Raw genomic sequence first — 13860 nt, forward strand, 5'->3', positions numbered from 1 at the left:
TGATATACACTTAGTATATATGTAAATTTATACTAAGTTATATTATACATATCAATATATACTTGCAATACACTCAAAAATAAGAGAAAACAAACGATGCAACGTTAAAATGGTCATTGTTGATAAACAAGTAAGTGAACATTACATACAGTCTGCAGTTAAGTTAAAATGTCCTGTACCAAGTCAGGAATATGGCCATTGTTATATTATTGTTCGTTTCTGTGTGTTTTACATTTTAACGTTGCGTCGTTTGTTTTCTCTTATTTTTGAGTGTAATTTCACATTGCGATAAGACGTGTCACGGTACTTGTCTATCCTAAATTCATGTATTTGGTTTTACTATTATATTTGTTATTCTCGTGGGATTTTGTCTGATGCTTGGTCCGTTTCTGTGTGTGTTACATTTTAGTGCTGTGTCGTTGTTCTCCTCTTATATTTAATGTGTTTCCCTCGGTTTTAGTTTGTTACCCCGTTTTTGTTTTTTGTCCATGGATTTATGAGTTTTGAACAGCGGTATACTACTGTTGCCTTTATTTATATATAAATAACAGCTGACAATAAACATTAAATATTTCATGAAATACATAATCTTAAAAGCAAACCAGCCTTTAGAGAAAAAGTTCCTTATATAGATCTATTACATTTAACAGTCTATTATTTGAACTTGGAATTATTTTTAACTATGGAATTTGCTTGATTTCTTGTTATTGAAATTTTTAATAAATTCCATGATTATTCTGTTCTGAAATGTTCTGTGCTGCGCACAACACTTTCTATTACAAAGAAAATAGTATATTTTCAATAGAATGTACTGTGCCGCGCACAACACTATCTAACCAAAAGACATTGTATGGAAAGTGTTATTAACTGCTAAAAAGATCATAATACAAAATAAACATGGAACTTATAAAAACTAGAGGCTCTAAAGAGCCTGTGTCGCTCACCTTGGTCTATGTGAATATTAAACAATGGACACAGATGGATTCATGACAAAATTGTGTTTTGGTGATGGTGATGTGTTTGTAGATCTTACTTTACTAAACATTCTTGCTGCTTACAATTATCTCTATCTAAAACAGTACTTTCTGTGGAAAATGTTATTGAAAATCTTCAAATTTTAAGAAAAATTGTTAAAAATTGACTATGAAGGGCAATAACTCCTTAGGGGGTCAATTGAATATTTTGGTCATAGTGACTTATTTTCAGTTCTTACTTTGATGTACATTATTGCTGTTTACAGTTTATCTCTATCTATAATAATATTCAAGATAACAAAAAAAACAGCAAAATTTCCTCAAAATTACCAATTCAGGGGCAGCAACCTAACAACCGATTATCCAATTCATCTGAAAATTCCAGGGCAGATAGATCGTGACCTGATCAACAATTTTACTTCCTGTCAGATTTGCTCTTAATGCTTTGGTTTTTGAGTTATAAGCCAAAAACTGCATTTTATCCCCATCTTCTATTTTTAGCCATGGCGGCCATCTTGGTTTGTTGGCCGAGTTACCGGACACATTTTTTTAACTAGATACCCCAATTATGGCTAAGTTTGGTTAAATTTAGCCCAGTAGTTTCAGAGGAGAAGAATTTTCTAAAAGATTACTAAGATTTACGAAAAATGGTTAAAAATTGACTATAAAGGGCAATAACTCCTAAAGTGGTCAACTGACCATTTTAGTCCTGTTGACTTATTTGTAGATCTTACTTTGCTGAACATTATTGCTGTTTACAGTTTATCTCTATCTATAATAATATTCAAGATAATAACCAAAAACAGCAAAATTTCCTTAAAATTATCAATTCAGGGGCAGCAACCCAACAACGGGTTGTCCGATTCATCTGAAAATTTCAGGGCAGATAGATCTTGACCTGATAAACAATTTTACCTATGTCAGATTTGCTCTAAATGCTTTGGTTTTTGAGTTATAACCCAAAAACTGCATTTTACCCCTATGTTCTATTTTTAGCCATGGTGGCCATCTTGGTTGGTTGACGGGTCACGCCACACATTTTTTAAACTAGATACCCTAATGATGATTGTGGCCAAGTTTGGTTTAATTTGGCCCAGTAGTTTCAGAGGAGAAGATTTTTGTAAAAGTTAACGACGACGGACGACGACGACGGACGACGGACGCAAAGTGATGGGAAAAGCTCACTTGGCCCTTCGGGCCAGGTGAGCTAAAAATTTAAACACAAGAAATTATGCGAATTCCATAATTAAAAATAATTCCAAGTTCAAATAATAGCCTGTTATTTTTATTTTGTCTTGTTTAATATAGCTAAATTATCAAGTCCTTTTATTTCAATTCAACCAAATTCTTTTTATTTTACCATTTTACATCATTTACTGTTAACATTTGTATTTAATTTTTCTTAAGATTTTTATCTAGGGATATTGACATGATTGTCATGAGAAAAGTTTAACAATGATCATTAATAAGTTTAAACGCCATCAAAAATTACATTTTTAATTGTTAAAAGAAATAATTATTATTTACAATATTAATAATACATTTGTAATAATGTACATACACATATGTGTTTATTGCTAAAACATTGTCTTAAAATATTTAGTAAATTGACAAAATTTCATCATGTTCATACTGTAAATGTAATATAATTTGTCAATAAATAAGTCTTCCTTCTGTTTTATCTATGTAATCTACATCTGAGGAAGTTGCCTTCAGGAAGTAGGTAGTATATAATGTGATGTAAGTACGCCTCTACCTGTTAGGTTTTATATTAACTACATGTATAACAAATGTACATCACTTGACAAACTTGTTTAGGCCAAAGATTATGTATGAAATTGAGAATGGAAATGTAATATATGTCAAAGAGACAACCTGACCAAAGAGCAGATAAAAGCTGAAGTCCACCAATGGGTCTTCAACACAGCAAGAAAATTGTGCACCCAAAGGCGGGCTTCAGCTGGCCCCATAACATCCATAATCATGTTAATCATGTTAAGAAAAATGTGTACTAGTTCAGTGAAAATTGTTATCATACTTAACATGCTAAATTCCAAAACATATAAATGAAATAAAATTAAACATACAAGACTAACAAAGGCCAGAAGCTCCTGACATGAGACAGGAGCAAAAATGTGGCGGTTAAATATGTTTTGCGAGATCTCAACCCTCAAATATACCTCTAGCCAATGTAGAATAAACAAGCACAGTCTGTCAGCGTTACACACAGTAAAACTCAGGTTAAAAGCAGTCTGAGTCCGATGTCAGAATAGGTAACAAAAGAAATAAGCAAAATGACAATGATACATAAATTAACATAGGTATAGGAAGATGTGGTATAAGTGCCAATGAGACATACCTGTTTCTGTCCCAGTATGTATATATATTATAACTGGTTACCAAATAACATGAACTGAATGTTAATTTCTATCATAACATTTAATACTTGTAATTTGAGTAATTGGTTTTCAGGGTTGATATGTCTGTGGTAATTGTGGTGTACTGTTTGAAAGGCCAAACAAATATATATATCATTGTATATAGGGACTGCTGTACATATGCAACTAAAATATGGTTCATTAACTCTAAAATAAAACTAGAGGCTCTTAAGAGCCTGTGTCGCTCACCTTGGTTTATGTGCATATTAAACAAAGGAAACAGATGGATTCATCACAAAATTGTGTTTTGGTGATGGTGATGTGTTTGTAGATCATACTTTACTGATCATTTTTGTTACTTACAATTTTCTCTATCTGTAATGAACTTGGCCCTTTAGTTACAGAGGAAAAAACTTTGTAAAAACTTACCAAAATTTATCAAATTAATGAAAAATGTTAAAAAATGACTATAAAGGGCAATAACTCCTTAAGGGGTCAACTGACCATTTTGGTAATGTTGACTTATTTGTAGATCTTAATTTGCTGAACATTATTGCTGTTTACAATTTTTCTCTATCTATAATAGTATTCAAGATAATAACCAAAAACGGCTAAATTTCTTTAAAAATTACCAATTGGGGGCAGCAACCCAACAACCAGTTGTCCAATTCATCTGAAAATTTCAGGGCAGATAGATATTTACTAGATAAAAAAGTTTACTCCTTGTAAGATTTGCTTTAAATGCTTTGGTTTCATGGTTATAAGCCAAAATCTACTTTAAACTGTAAAAACGGAAAATGTATATTATTAAGTTTCACCTGTACACTGATGTTCACGTAAGTTGTAACATTTTGAATAATTCTGGATGGGCTACTGTTATTACATGAATATCATTTAACATGATGCACTAGTCTATCATCTTAGCTATAGTTACCTAGGCCTTTTACAAAAACATATATTTCAGCTAACATAAACCACTAAAAAAAAATTAATCAAGTATTTTTTCAACAGCAGGTCATCTCTATAAATTTACCTTGATTCAAATGGATTTCAAATTGAACTGGTCAATTGTCGAATTCAGAAAAGCAATTACAAAAGTTCATATACTTAATTGATAAGATATTTAAAGCATTGAACCAGTGTTCAAAAATTTTTGGATCATCTTCAAAACTGTTGAAATAGTTCCATAATGATGACATCGCATTTCATGAATGGTCTATCATCAACATTATTTTCAAAAAACACTCAAACTTTTGTCTTTTGAGGACTGAATAATTTCTTTTTACAAAACAAGTTTTCATCATATTATATAACGGCTCTACTGGGCGATCTTCTTATACGAGATGGGTGCCCATTAAACTTTATTCATCAATGTTATATCAAAATTTGAATTTGCTCTCTGCCGAGGTTTGCTTTGACACCCATTTTTATCAACCTGCTGGGCAATCTGCTTTTACAAGATCGAATACTAAAAGTGTAGTGGTTAGTGCATCGGACTACTAACACAAAGGTTCCTGGTTCGATTCCCGTTTGGGATGAAAATTTCAGGAACTCAATTTTCGGCTCTCCCTTGACACCATCTTCAAGTATGGTCTTGAGTAAACGATGATAGTCTGTCGGAAGGGGACGAAAAATGGCCAACCTGTGTTAAGAGAGATCCATATGTCTTGCACGTTAAAGACACCCTTGTAGATTTCGAAAAAGAGTAGGCTAATGCCGCTACAAGGCAGCACTCGCACCCACAAAGTGGAAAGGGATTAATATAAGTTGCAAAAATTGTTTCTCAATTCACTATAAATAAATATGTTTAAACTAAGATCGAATACTCCCATAACATATTAATCAATTGAATTCGGCTGCTAAAATTGTTTGCCACATGTTGACATAATTAAATCGTTGTTAATAAAATTCGATCGTAAACAGCATTCTTATTCGGATTTTAAAACGTTTTGATAACAAACTATGAAAAATTATAGTTGCCTTAATCGGTGACAGAAACTTTTCCAGAAATATCGATTTTTATTTTTGTTTCCTGAATTGGGAATTCATTTTCACGCTCAGTGGCCCTAAACTTGGAATCATCCCTGTTTTGGTGGGTCACCTTACACAATTTATAAACTAGATACCCTAATGATGATTGTGTCCAAGTTTGGTTAAATTTTGGCCCAGTAGTTTCAGAGGAGAAGATTTTTGCAAAAGTTTACAGACGACGGACGACGGATGCAAAGTGATGAGAAAAGCTCACTTGGCCCTTTGGGCTAAGTGAGCTAAAAAATTATATATTATAGAAACTATTTTTATATAACCTATAAAAGGTTATGAAAGAAATTTGAATTTTGTTCATGTTATTTGGGGGCAACCCGTTATAATAAATACCTATTAGATGGGGGCAACCAGTTATAATAAATACCTATTAGATGGGGGCAACCAGTTATAATAAATACCTATTAGATGGGGGCAATCAAGGAAATTATTGTGCAACCACAGCGCGGTCAAGGGAAGTCAAACTTTGTATTTAGTAGCAACGTATAAAAAGGTAATGTTGTTGCAGCCGCGGGAAAGTTGAAATCAAAGTTAAATACATCTGAAATTGAACAGGACGTTTCGCAGGTGTTAGACAATATCAGCAATGATCAAATATTACATTCCACGGCTAAAATCCTTAGACATGACATCGAAAATTTTACCGTTTCTACCAATGGATACCAAACTCCAAACGAGGCGTTCTTAGCTGTATCTATGGAGCGGATGTCTTCATCGCTTACAAAATTTGTCTGTTGGCTGATAGATAACAAGTCATTTAAGGACACGTCTAACCCTAGTATGTTGTTCCGTTTGACAAAATATTAAAGGAAGGTGATGGGTATAACGACAAATTATTAAAGTTCAGGTCTAAATAACATCTTTAGATCTTACTTGTATCGAATTGAATACAAAAATTTAAATTTCGAAATTGAAATAGGTCAAGGTCAAGGTTATTCAACAGCTGTTTGAAAATTTCAAATTTGCACCCTATATGCAAAAAGGTCAATCTAAAGTCATTTTTGGCAATAAAAATATAAAATAAGTTCTAAATATAGAGAAAAAAGATACTTTTCTATAAATGAGTCGTTTTTATTTTGCTTTCAATGCATATATGTAGGAGAAAAGTGACTGCATATTCCTTGAATTTTGACTTTGACCTTTGACCCCGATTAAAAAAAAAATGTGACCATGGCAGACAACAACGACAACGCTATTTGGATGAGGCTTGTTCTCCTCTTTCCAATAATATAAAATATAGCCGTGTGTTATTCTGTTAAGGCAAATCGATAATATTCGTTGATTGGACACCCTACTATGTGTCTATGGGACACAGATGATGCCCCTGCTTGCATATCATATTAAGTTATAAAGGAACACAGCTGAAGAAAAGTGAGGCTTCCCAAATTTGAACTTGATTATTGTTTTGTGGTAATATAAGTATTGTGTGTAAGTTTCATTCATACATGTAACATTTGGTTGAGGCAAACTAATGTTAGAAAACGGAAATGAAAAATTAAGCATTTTTTTCCATTTATATATTTCTATACTTTTAAACAAGAAGACCTCATTTTGTGTATTGCTTCTCTTCCTTCCACAATAAACTTATCAACATGCCTTTGTGTGCTTGAGGTACATTGGACCATGCATAGTCGCATTTTTCATCCATTCTTATGATTATTCAATTTGGGATATTTTGGGAGAAAAATGAAAATGAAGGCGTCCCGGTATTGTTTCCATCATCAGACCAATTTTTAAGTAAGACATGAATGACTACCTGTTTCAACCAAGCATTAAATGCATGTGATTTCGTGGGTGTGTTCTAGTACAAATGTATATGTTTATGAGGGGCGTACTGAAATTCAATCTTGATCTAAGTTTTGTGGTAATAAGCATTGTGTTTAAGTTTCCACAAAACTCAGACCAAGATTTGCTTGAGACAAACTTTGTTTGAACATACGTGTACAATGTATGTATTTGTAACATGTGTAAAGGAATCGAAACAAAAACTAGAGGCTCTAAAGAGCCTGTGTCGCTCACCTTGGTCTATGTGAATATTAAACAATGGACACAGATGGATTCATGACAAAATTGTGTTTAGGTGATGGTGATGTGTTTGTAGATCTTACTTTACTAAACATTCTTGCTGCTTACAATTATCTCTATCTATAATAGTACTTCTGTGGAAAATGTTATTGAAAATCTTCAAATTTTAAGAAAATTGTTAAAAATTGACTATGAAGGGCAATAACTCCTTAGGGGGTCAATTGACTATTTTGGTCATACTGACTTATTTTTAGTTCTTACTTTGCTGTACATTATTGCTGTTTACAGTTTATCTCTATCTATAATAATATTCAAGATAATAACAAAAATACAGCAACGTGACCTGATCAACAATTTTACTTCCTGTCAGATTTGCTCTTGATGCTTTGGTTTTTGAGTTATAAGCCAAAAACTGCATTTTACCCCCATGTTCTATTTTTAGCCATGGCGGCCATCTTGGTTTGTTGGCCAAGTTACTGGACACATTTTTTCAACTAGATACCCCAATGATGATTATGGCTAAGTTTGGTTAAATTTGGCCCAGTAGTTTCAGAGGAGAAGATTTTTCTAAAAGATTACTAAGATTTACGAAAAATGGTTAAAAATTGACTATAAAGGGCAACTACTCCTAAAGTGGTCAACTGACCATTTTGGTCATGCAGACTTATTTGTAGATCTTACTTTGCTGAACATTATTGCTGTTTACAGTTTATCTCTATCTAAAATAATATTCAAGATAATAACCAAAAACAGCAAAATTTCCTTAAAATTACCAATTCAGGGGCAGCAACCCAACAACGGAATGTCCTATTCATCTGAAAATTTCAGGGCAGATAGATCTTGACCTGATGAACAATATTACTTTGACAGATTTGCTCTAAATGCTTTGGTTTTTGAGTTATAAGCCAAAAACTGCATTTTACCCCTATGTTCTATTTTTAGCCATGGCGGCCATCTTGGTTGGTTGAGCGGGCACCGGACACATTTTTTAAACTAGATACCCCAATGATGATTATGGCCAAGTTTGGTTAAATTTGGCCCAGTAGTTTCAGAGGAAAAGATTTTTCTAAAAGATTATTAAGATTTACGAAAAATGGTTAAAAATTGACTATAAAGGGCAATAACTCCTAAAGTGGTCAACTGACCATTTTGGTCATGTTAACTTTTTTGTAGATCTTACTTTGCTGAACATTATTGCTGTTTACAGTTTATCTCTATCTATAATAATATTCAAGATAATAACCAAAAACAGCAAAATTTCCTTAAAATTACCATTTCAGGGGCAGCAACCCAACAACGGAATGTCCGATTCATCTGAAAATTTCAGGGCAGATAGATCTTGACCTGATGAACAATATTACCCCATGTCAGATTTGCTCTAAATGCTTTGGTTTTTGAGTTATAAGCCAAAAACTGCATTTTACCCCTATGTTCTATTTTTAGCCATGGCGGCCATCTTGGTTGGTTGGCCGGGTCAACGGACACATTTTTTAAACTAGATATCCCAATGATGATTGTGGCCAAGTTTGGTTAAATTTGGCCCAGTAGTTTCAGAGGAGAAGATTTTTGTAAAAGTTAACGACGGACGCCAAGTGATGAGAAAAGCTCACTTGGCCTTTCTAAAATAAGCAATATTTCCAATTGTGAGTGGGTATAACTCTAGAGAGGTAAAAGTGACGTCACTCAAACTCATACTTGATCTGTGTTTTCTGATAATAGGCATTGTTTACAAGTTTCATAAAATTTGGTTGAGGCAAACTGCAGTTAGAGAACAATTTTGGGACATACAGATGAATGTCTGTACAGACGGACAATGGTAAAACTTAATGCCTCCTGAGCTATATATAACATAACTTTAGTTGGATTCTTTGAGACCAGGAAGTACATTGTAATACATCAGAATGTTCAGGGCTATATATAACATTACCTTAGTTGGATTCTTTGAGATCAGGAAGTAATACATCAGAATGTTCCATGTCAGGAAGATCAGGACTACTAGGGACACTAATTGTTTTCTCCTCATGTTGTCATGGTAATCTATCAATAAAAATATATTAATAGCCTTGAGCCTTTTTTAAGTAATTTTTATAAATCATAAACTTTCATCATGTTCATACATGTACATGTGTATTTAGTGAACGTTTTCAATTTTCAAAGCCAAAATCACTAAAAGATGTGATTCTGCAATCAGAATGATCAGGGATTCTTTAGCCCTCATTTTTGCTCCTAAATTGGACCCAAATCCCAAAGACAAATATGCTTTTTTTTCCAATTTTCAACTCTAAAATTCCCAATTGTATATATAGACATTGTCGCAAGATTTTGTTGGTGTCGTTTCATGTTTTCTTTACAAATCTCTTGAATCTTGATTGCTATCCATGCACATAACTCCTTCACAGGATTTTGTACCTAATTTTTCAAAAATATTCTGGGGGGGGCACATTACCCATTACCAAACCCTCTTTGCTCTGTAAAAACAAACTAATATATTTTTCCCAAAGCCAACATTTCACAAACTTTATTCCATATTGCAGGGGCCCTGGGTCTCTCCCCCTAAGTACCAGGAAACAATGGGAAAATCACTTACATGTACCTTGACTGACTGATCATGATGATAAAGCTTAAAACATAATTTTTGGATATTTTTTTTTAATTCTAAAATAAGGGCAAGTGAGTTGGAGTACATGAGGCATTCCTGCATGTATCAGCTGATGCAAAGTGGGCAGTTTAGAAGCCCTGAACCTACATGTTTGTTAAACAATTCAGTCAATCCCACCAAGGTCATGTTTTTTTCAGATAAATTAAAACAGTTTTAAACCATTGTATAATTGTGAAAATAACTATGGTATTCAGTTGCTGAGATTTATACTCTGGTTGCTGCTACATTCAACATGTAATTGCCATTTATTAATTTCATTCCAGGTTAGTTCTTAAATTTCTGAATTTTTCATCAAATTTTAGCATATGAGTTAATTTTTAGACGGCTTCCATCTAAAATGGAATCGGCCACATTTGTGTTCATTCTTGATATTTAAATGTAAATTGTATTTGATGATAATACATAACATACATAAAGGTTGAGGATGAACACAGATGCGGCCACTTTCATTTCTGACAAAAAAACATATGAAAAGTGACATATTACATTGTATTATGGCATATTTGATAGATTTTTAATATTAAGCTTGGATTTGAGCATCTTTAAAGATAAAATTGGTTCAAATCTTTCATATTAACTACTTAAATCTACTTAAGTAGTAGACACTTAAATGTTTAAAAAGATTCCAAAATCTTTCATCATAAGAACTTGAAGTTTTAGGCTAAATCTGCCATTACCAGACTTACATGTACTCCTTTATGTTTTGTTTTTATTAAAGAACAAACCTACATGTATTTAAGTCATCGTAAATACTTAAAATAATTTTTTTTTTTACTATAATTTGAGTTTGAAAAAAAGTGCATCATAATCTATCAAAGTTTCCTAGTGATCGCTTTCTAAATGTTTCCTTCCTCTGACAGCTCATTTCTAACATTTTGTCTAATGACCTTTGTTTTGGAGCCTGTTGACCCTAACAGGAAGTTGTTTTTTTCAAGGTTGGACAAAAAAGGGATAAGGTGTATTTCTCTATTGTATAGCTAGTGCAGACTCAGCTTAAACTAGAGCCTACAAGTTAACTTATGAATCTCATGTTACGATTCTTTTTCTGGTCATGTTTATATGGTCAGATCAATATAATGTGTTTCCATACATCATATGAATTCATACTGTGCTTTTTCAATGGATATTTTGATGTTACAATGCAGTCTCAGTAGCACGAAAACGCAATCTTGAGAGGGTGATATATTTGTTAGCCTAACGTGACGGTACCCAAATTGCACCTATTTTGACAGTTTTTTCATCTACGTTTTTTTATGATAAAGACAAAAATGTTCATTTTGTGTTTATTTTGTAGCCGTATCCTTCTTTATTATAAAGGTACACTAATTTGATTTTTATTCCATATAGAATCATAGAAAATTTGGTCTATACTGACCTGCAAACCATCAATGATTCTGAAATGAGGAGTACCCAAATTGCATCCATGCTTAAATTCACATCGTCAAAAGTCTAATAACAGAGCTTTTGTTTAATTTCTTCAAATATTTTGAACAATTGGATATTAGTCCATGCTTACTCTTCATTATTTTTTAAATGGATACTTGTAACATATTGTATTTGCTCATTTTATAAAGATGACGTTTTGATGACGTCGCATGGCGACGTTTCAGTACATTTTTCTTTTTCAGTAAATTCTTCATCTGTTGATAAATACTGTGAACGTATTGTGCATATCTAAATAGTTTTACCTATGTTGAAAGATGTGCTTAGTATTAAATCATAAAAATACAAATTGTTTAGTCTCTAGGAAATCTTGTAAGATTTTCGCTGCTAGTTTTGGTAAATATGTGCAATTTGGGTACTCAGTGCAATTTGGGTACCGTTACGTTAGGAACAGAAACGAATACTAACGGCTTAGTATAATCTATATGATTATGATATGTTTTTATAATTTGCGGAACATTATCAATTTTGTTCAAAATATCAAAATGAGCATAAGCACTACAATTCCGCATCTATCAACAACATGTGTGTCCAGTTTCAATTAAACTTTCATAAATGATACCCAGTGATAGTGGATCATAGTGAATACCCTGTACTGGTAGAACGGTGTCAATTAATATTTGACGCTTCATTTTACATATACGAATTATTTGTTCATAAATCTATTACCTGTAACAAATCCTGGTCAACATTATGGTTTGTATCTTATCAGCAATCTAACACGACTAGAATTTGACGATTATGTGGCATCTCGCGAGACGACTGGTCGCCAGGTATATTTGATGCACCTGTAGTTTCTCAATAGTCCGGAAACCAGCGCAAATTTAGTTACAAATCAAACTCCGATAGGGCAGTGCAAAAATTCCGAAAAATAATTTTTATTCATCTCAATCTTGATTGTATCTTGTATGCTGCTTCGACCGTTTACGTCAAAACACATGGGCGTACACGTGAATTTTGGAGGGAAAATATTTCGATCCAAATGAATTAAAGGAACTGTTTAAGCACACTAGCAATTGTAATGTTTTTTTCGTAATTGAAGATAAAAGTGATGGAATTTACTTTTTAATCAAATGGTATATTATATATTTCTTCATTACGATATCTGTCAAACTTTGAAACTACTTTTCAGGAATCTACTATGAATATTCAAATCAGATTACTATTGCTTAACGCAATTTAGTATCTGCTTGGATAAAGATGTGACAGAGTAGTTTAAATTGCCCGGCTTTTTATGTTACACCATCTATGAAACTGATTGATGATTTCATGGGTATGTTAACGAAATGTTCCTGGATGGGGGATAGGAGGGATCAGGATCCCGAAATCCCGGGCTAAAAAACACGAAATCCCGAGGTCCTGAATTTAAATAAATAAGAATCCCGGATCCCGAAATTCGAAAAAAAGAATTCCCGGATTCCGAAGGGGTAAATCCCGAAATCCCGAGCTTAAAAACACCCGATCCCGGAGTCCCGATAAATTCCTATCCCCCCTCTTCCTGTAAAAAGGTGTGAAAATTATATAAAGTTAAAATAATTGATAGATCTTGTTTTGGTTTTTTTTAATATTTCTATAAAGTTTAATTTTGTGTCGATTGTCAGTTGGCCAACCCAACATCTCCTTTTAAACATATTCTAAAGTAACTGGTTTTGGGCATTTTTCTCTAAACCAAAGGACCATCAGATTCCAAATCAGCGTGCAATGAAATCAACATGAAACATGAAAAAAATCAATCTTTAAAAAAGAGGCGAAAGATACAAAAGGGATACTCAAAAGCATCAGTTGGAAAACAAACTGACAATGTCATTTCAAAAGACAAAAAATTTAAACGATAAAAAGACAAACAAAAGAACATAAAAGTCAAGACAACATAAAAGTACAATGAAAGTCCCAACTATGTATTGGCTTCCGAAGCTACACAAAACACCTTACAAATATAGATTTATTTCGTCTTCAAGTCATTGTTCCACTACTAAATTGTTTATTCTTCTTACCAGTACACCTGGTACAATCAAAACCCTGATAATAAATTGCTTAAATAAGGCCTTCGAAAATAGTGGAATTAATTACTTTTGGAGTGTCAAGAAATCGTTGAAAGTACTTGATAAATTGCATATATTGGTGATTTTGAATCTGTTCAAAGTTTTGATTTTTCTACCCTATATACCACATTGCCTCACATTCTCATTAAGAAAAAATTCACACACCTAATTAAATGGGCATTTGAAAAGTCAGCCTAATGTTAATATATATGTTCAAACTCTTTTAGGTCATTTTTTAGTAGCAATAAACAAAAAAAACTATGTCAATTGGACATGCTTTGATACTATATCTGCCC

The 13860-nt window shown here is 32.8% G+C and overlaps 1 protein-coding gene across 2 annotated transcripts in view; it reads right to left on the bottom strand.

The window, feature by feature from the left end:
- The window catches only part of LOC139493924 (alpha-1,3-mannosyl-glycoprotein 2-beta-N-acetylglucosaminyltransferase-like), a 32192-nt gene extending 19851 nt beyond the window's left edge, over window positions 1-12341 (bottom strand). For both annotated transcript variants that reach the window (XM_071282093.1, XM_071282092.1), the window contains exons 1-2: window positions 12192-12341; window positions 9348-9457 (exon numbers count right to left, since the gene is read on the bottom strand). In XM_071282093.1, the coding sequence (XP_071138194.1) occupies window positions 9348-9443 (96 nt within the window). In that variant the 5' untranslated portion in view covers window positions 9444-9457; window positions 12192-12341. The remainder of the gene's footprint in view (window positions 1-9347; window positions 9458-12191) is intronic.
- Window positions 12342-13860: the final 1519 nt, after the last annotated feature.

The sequence above is a fragment of the Mytilus edulis genome, chromosome 11, assembly GCF_963676685.1.
Source record: "Mytilus edulis chromosome 11, xbMytEdul2.2, whole genome shotgun sequence".
NCBI classification, from domain to species: Eukaryota; Metazoa; Mollusca; class Bivalvia; order Mytilida; family Mytilidae; genus Mytilus; species Mytilus edulis.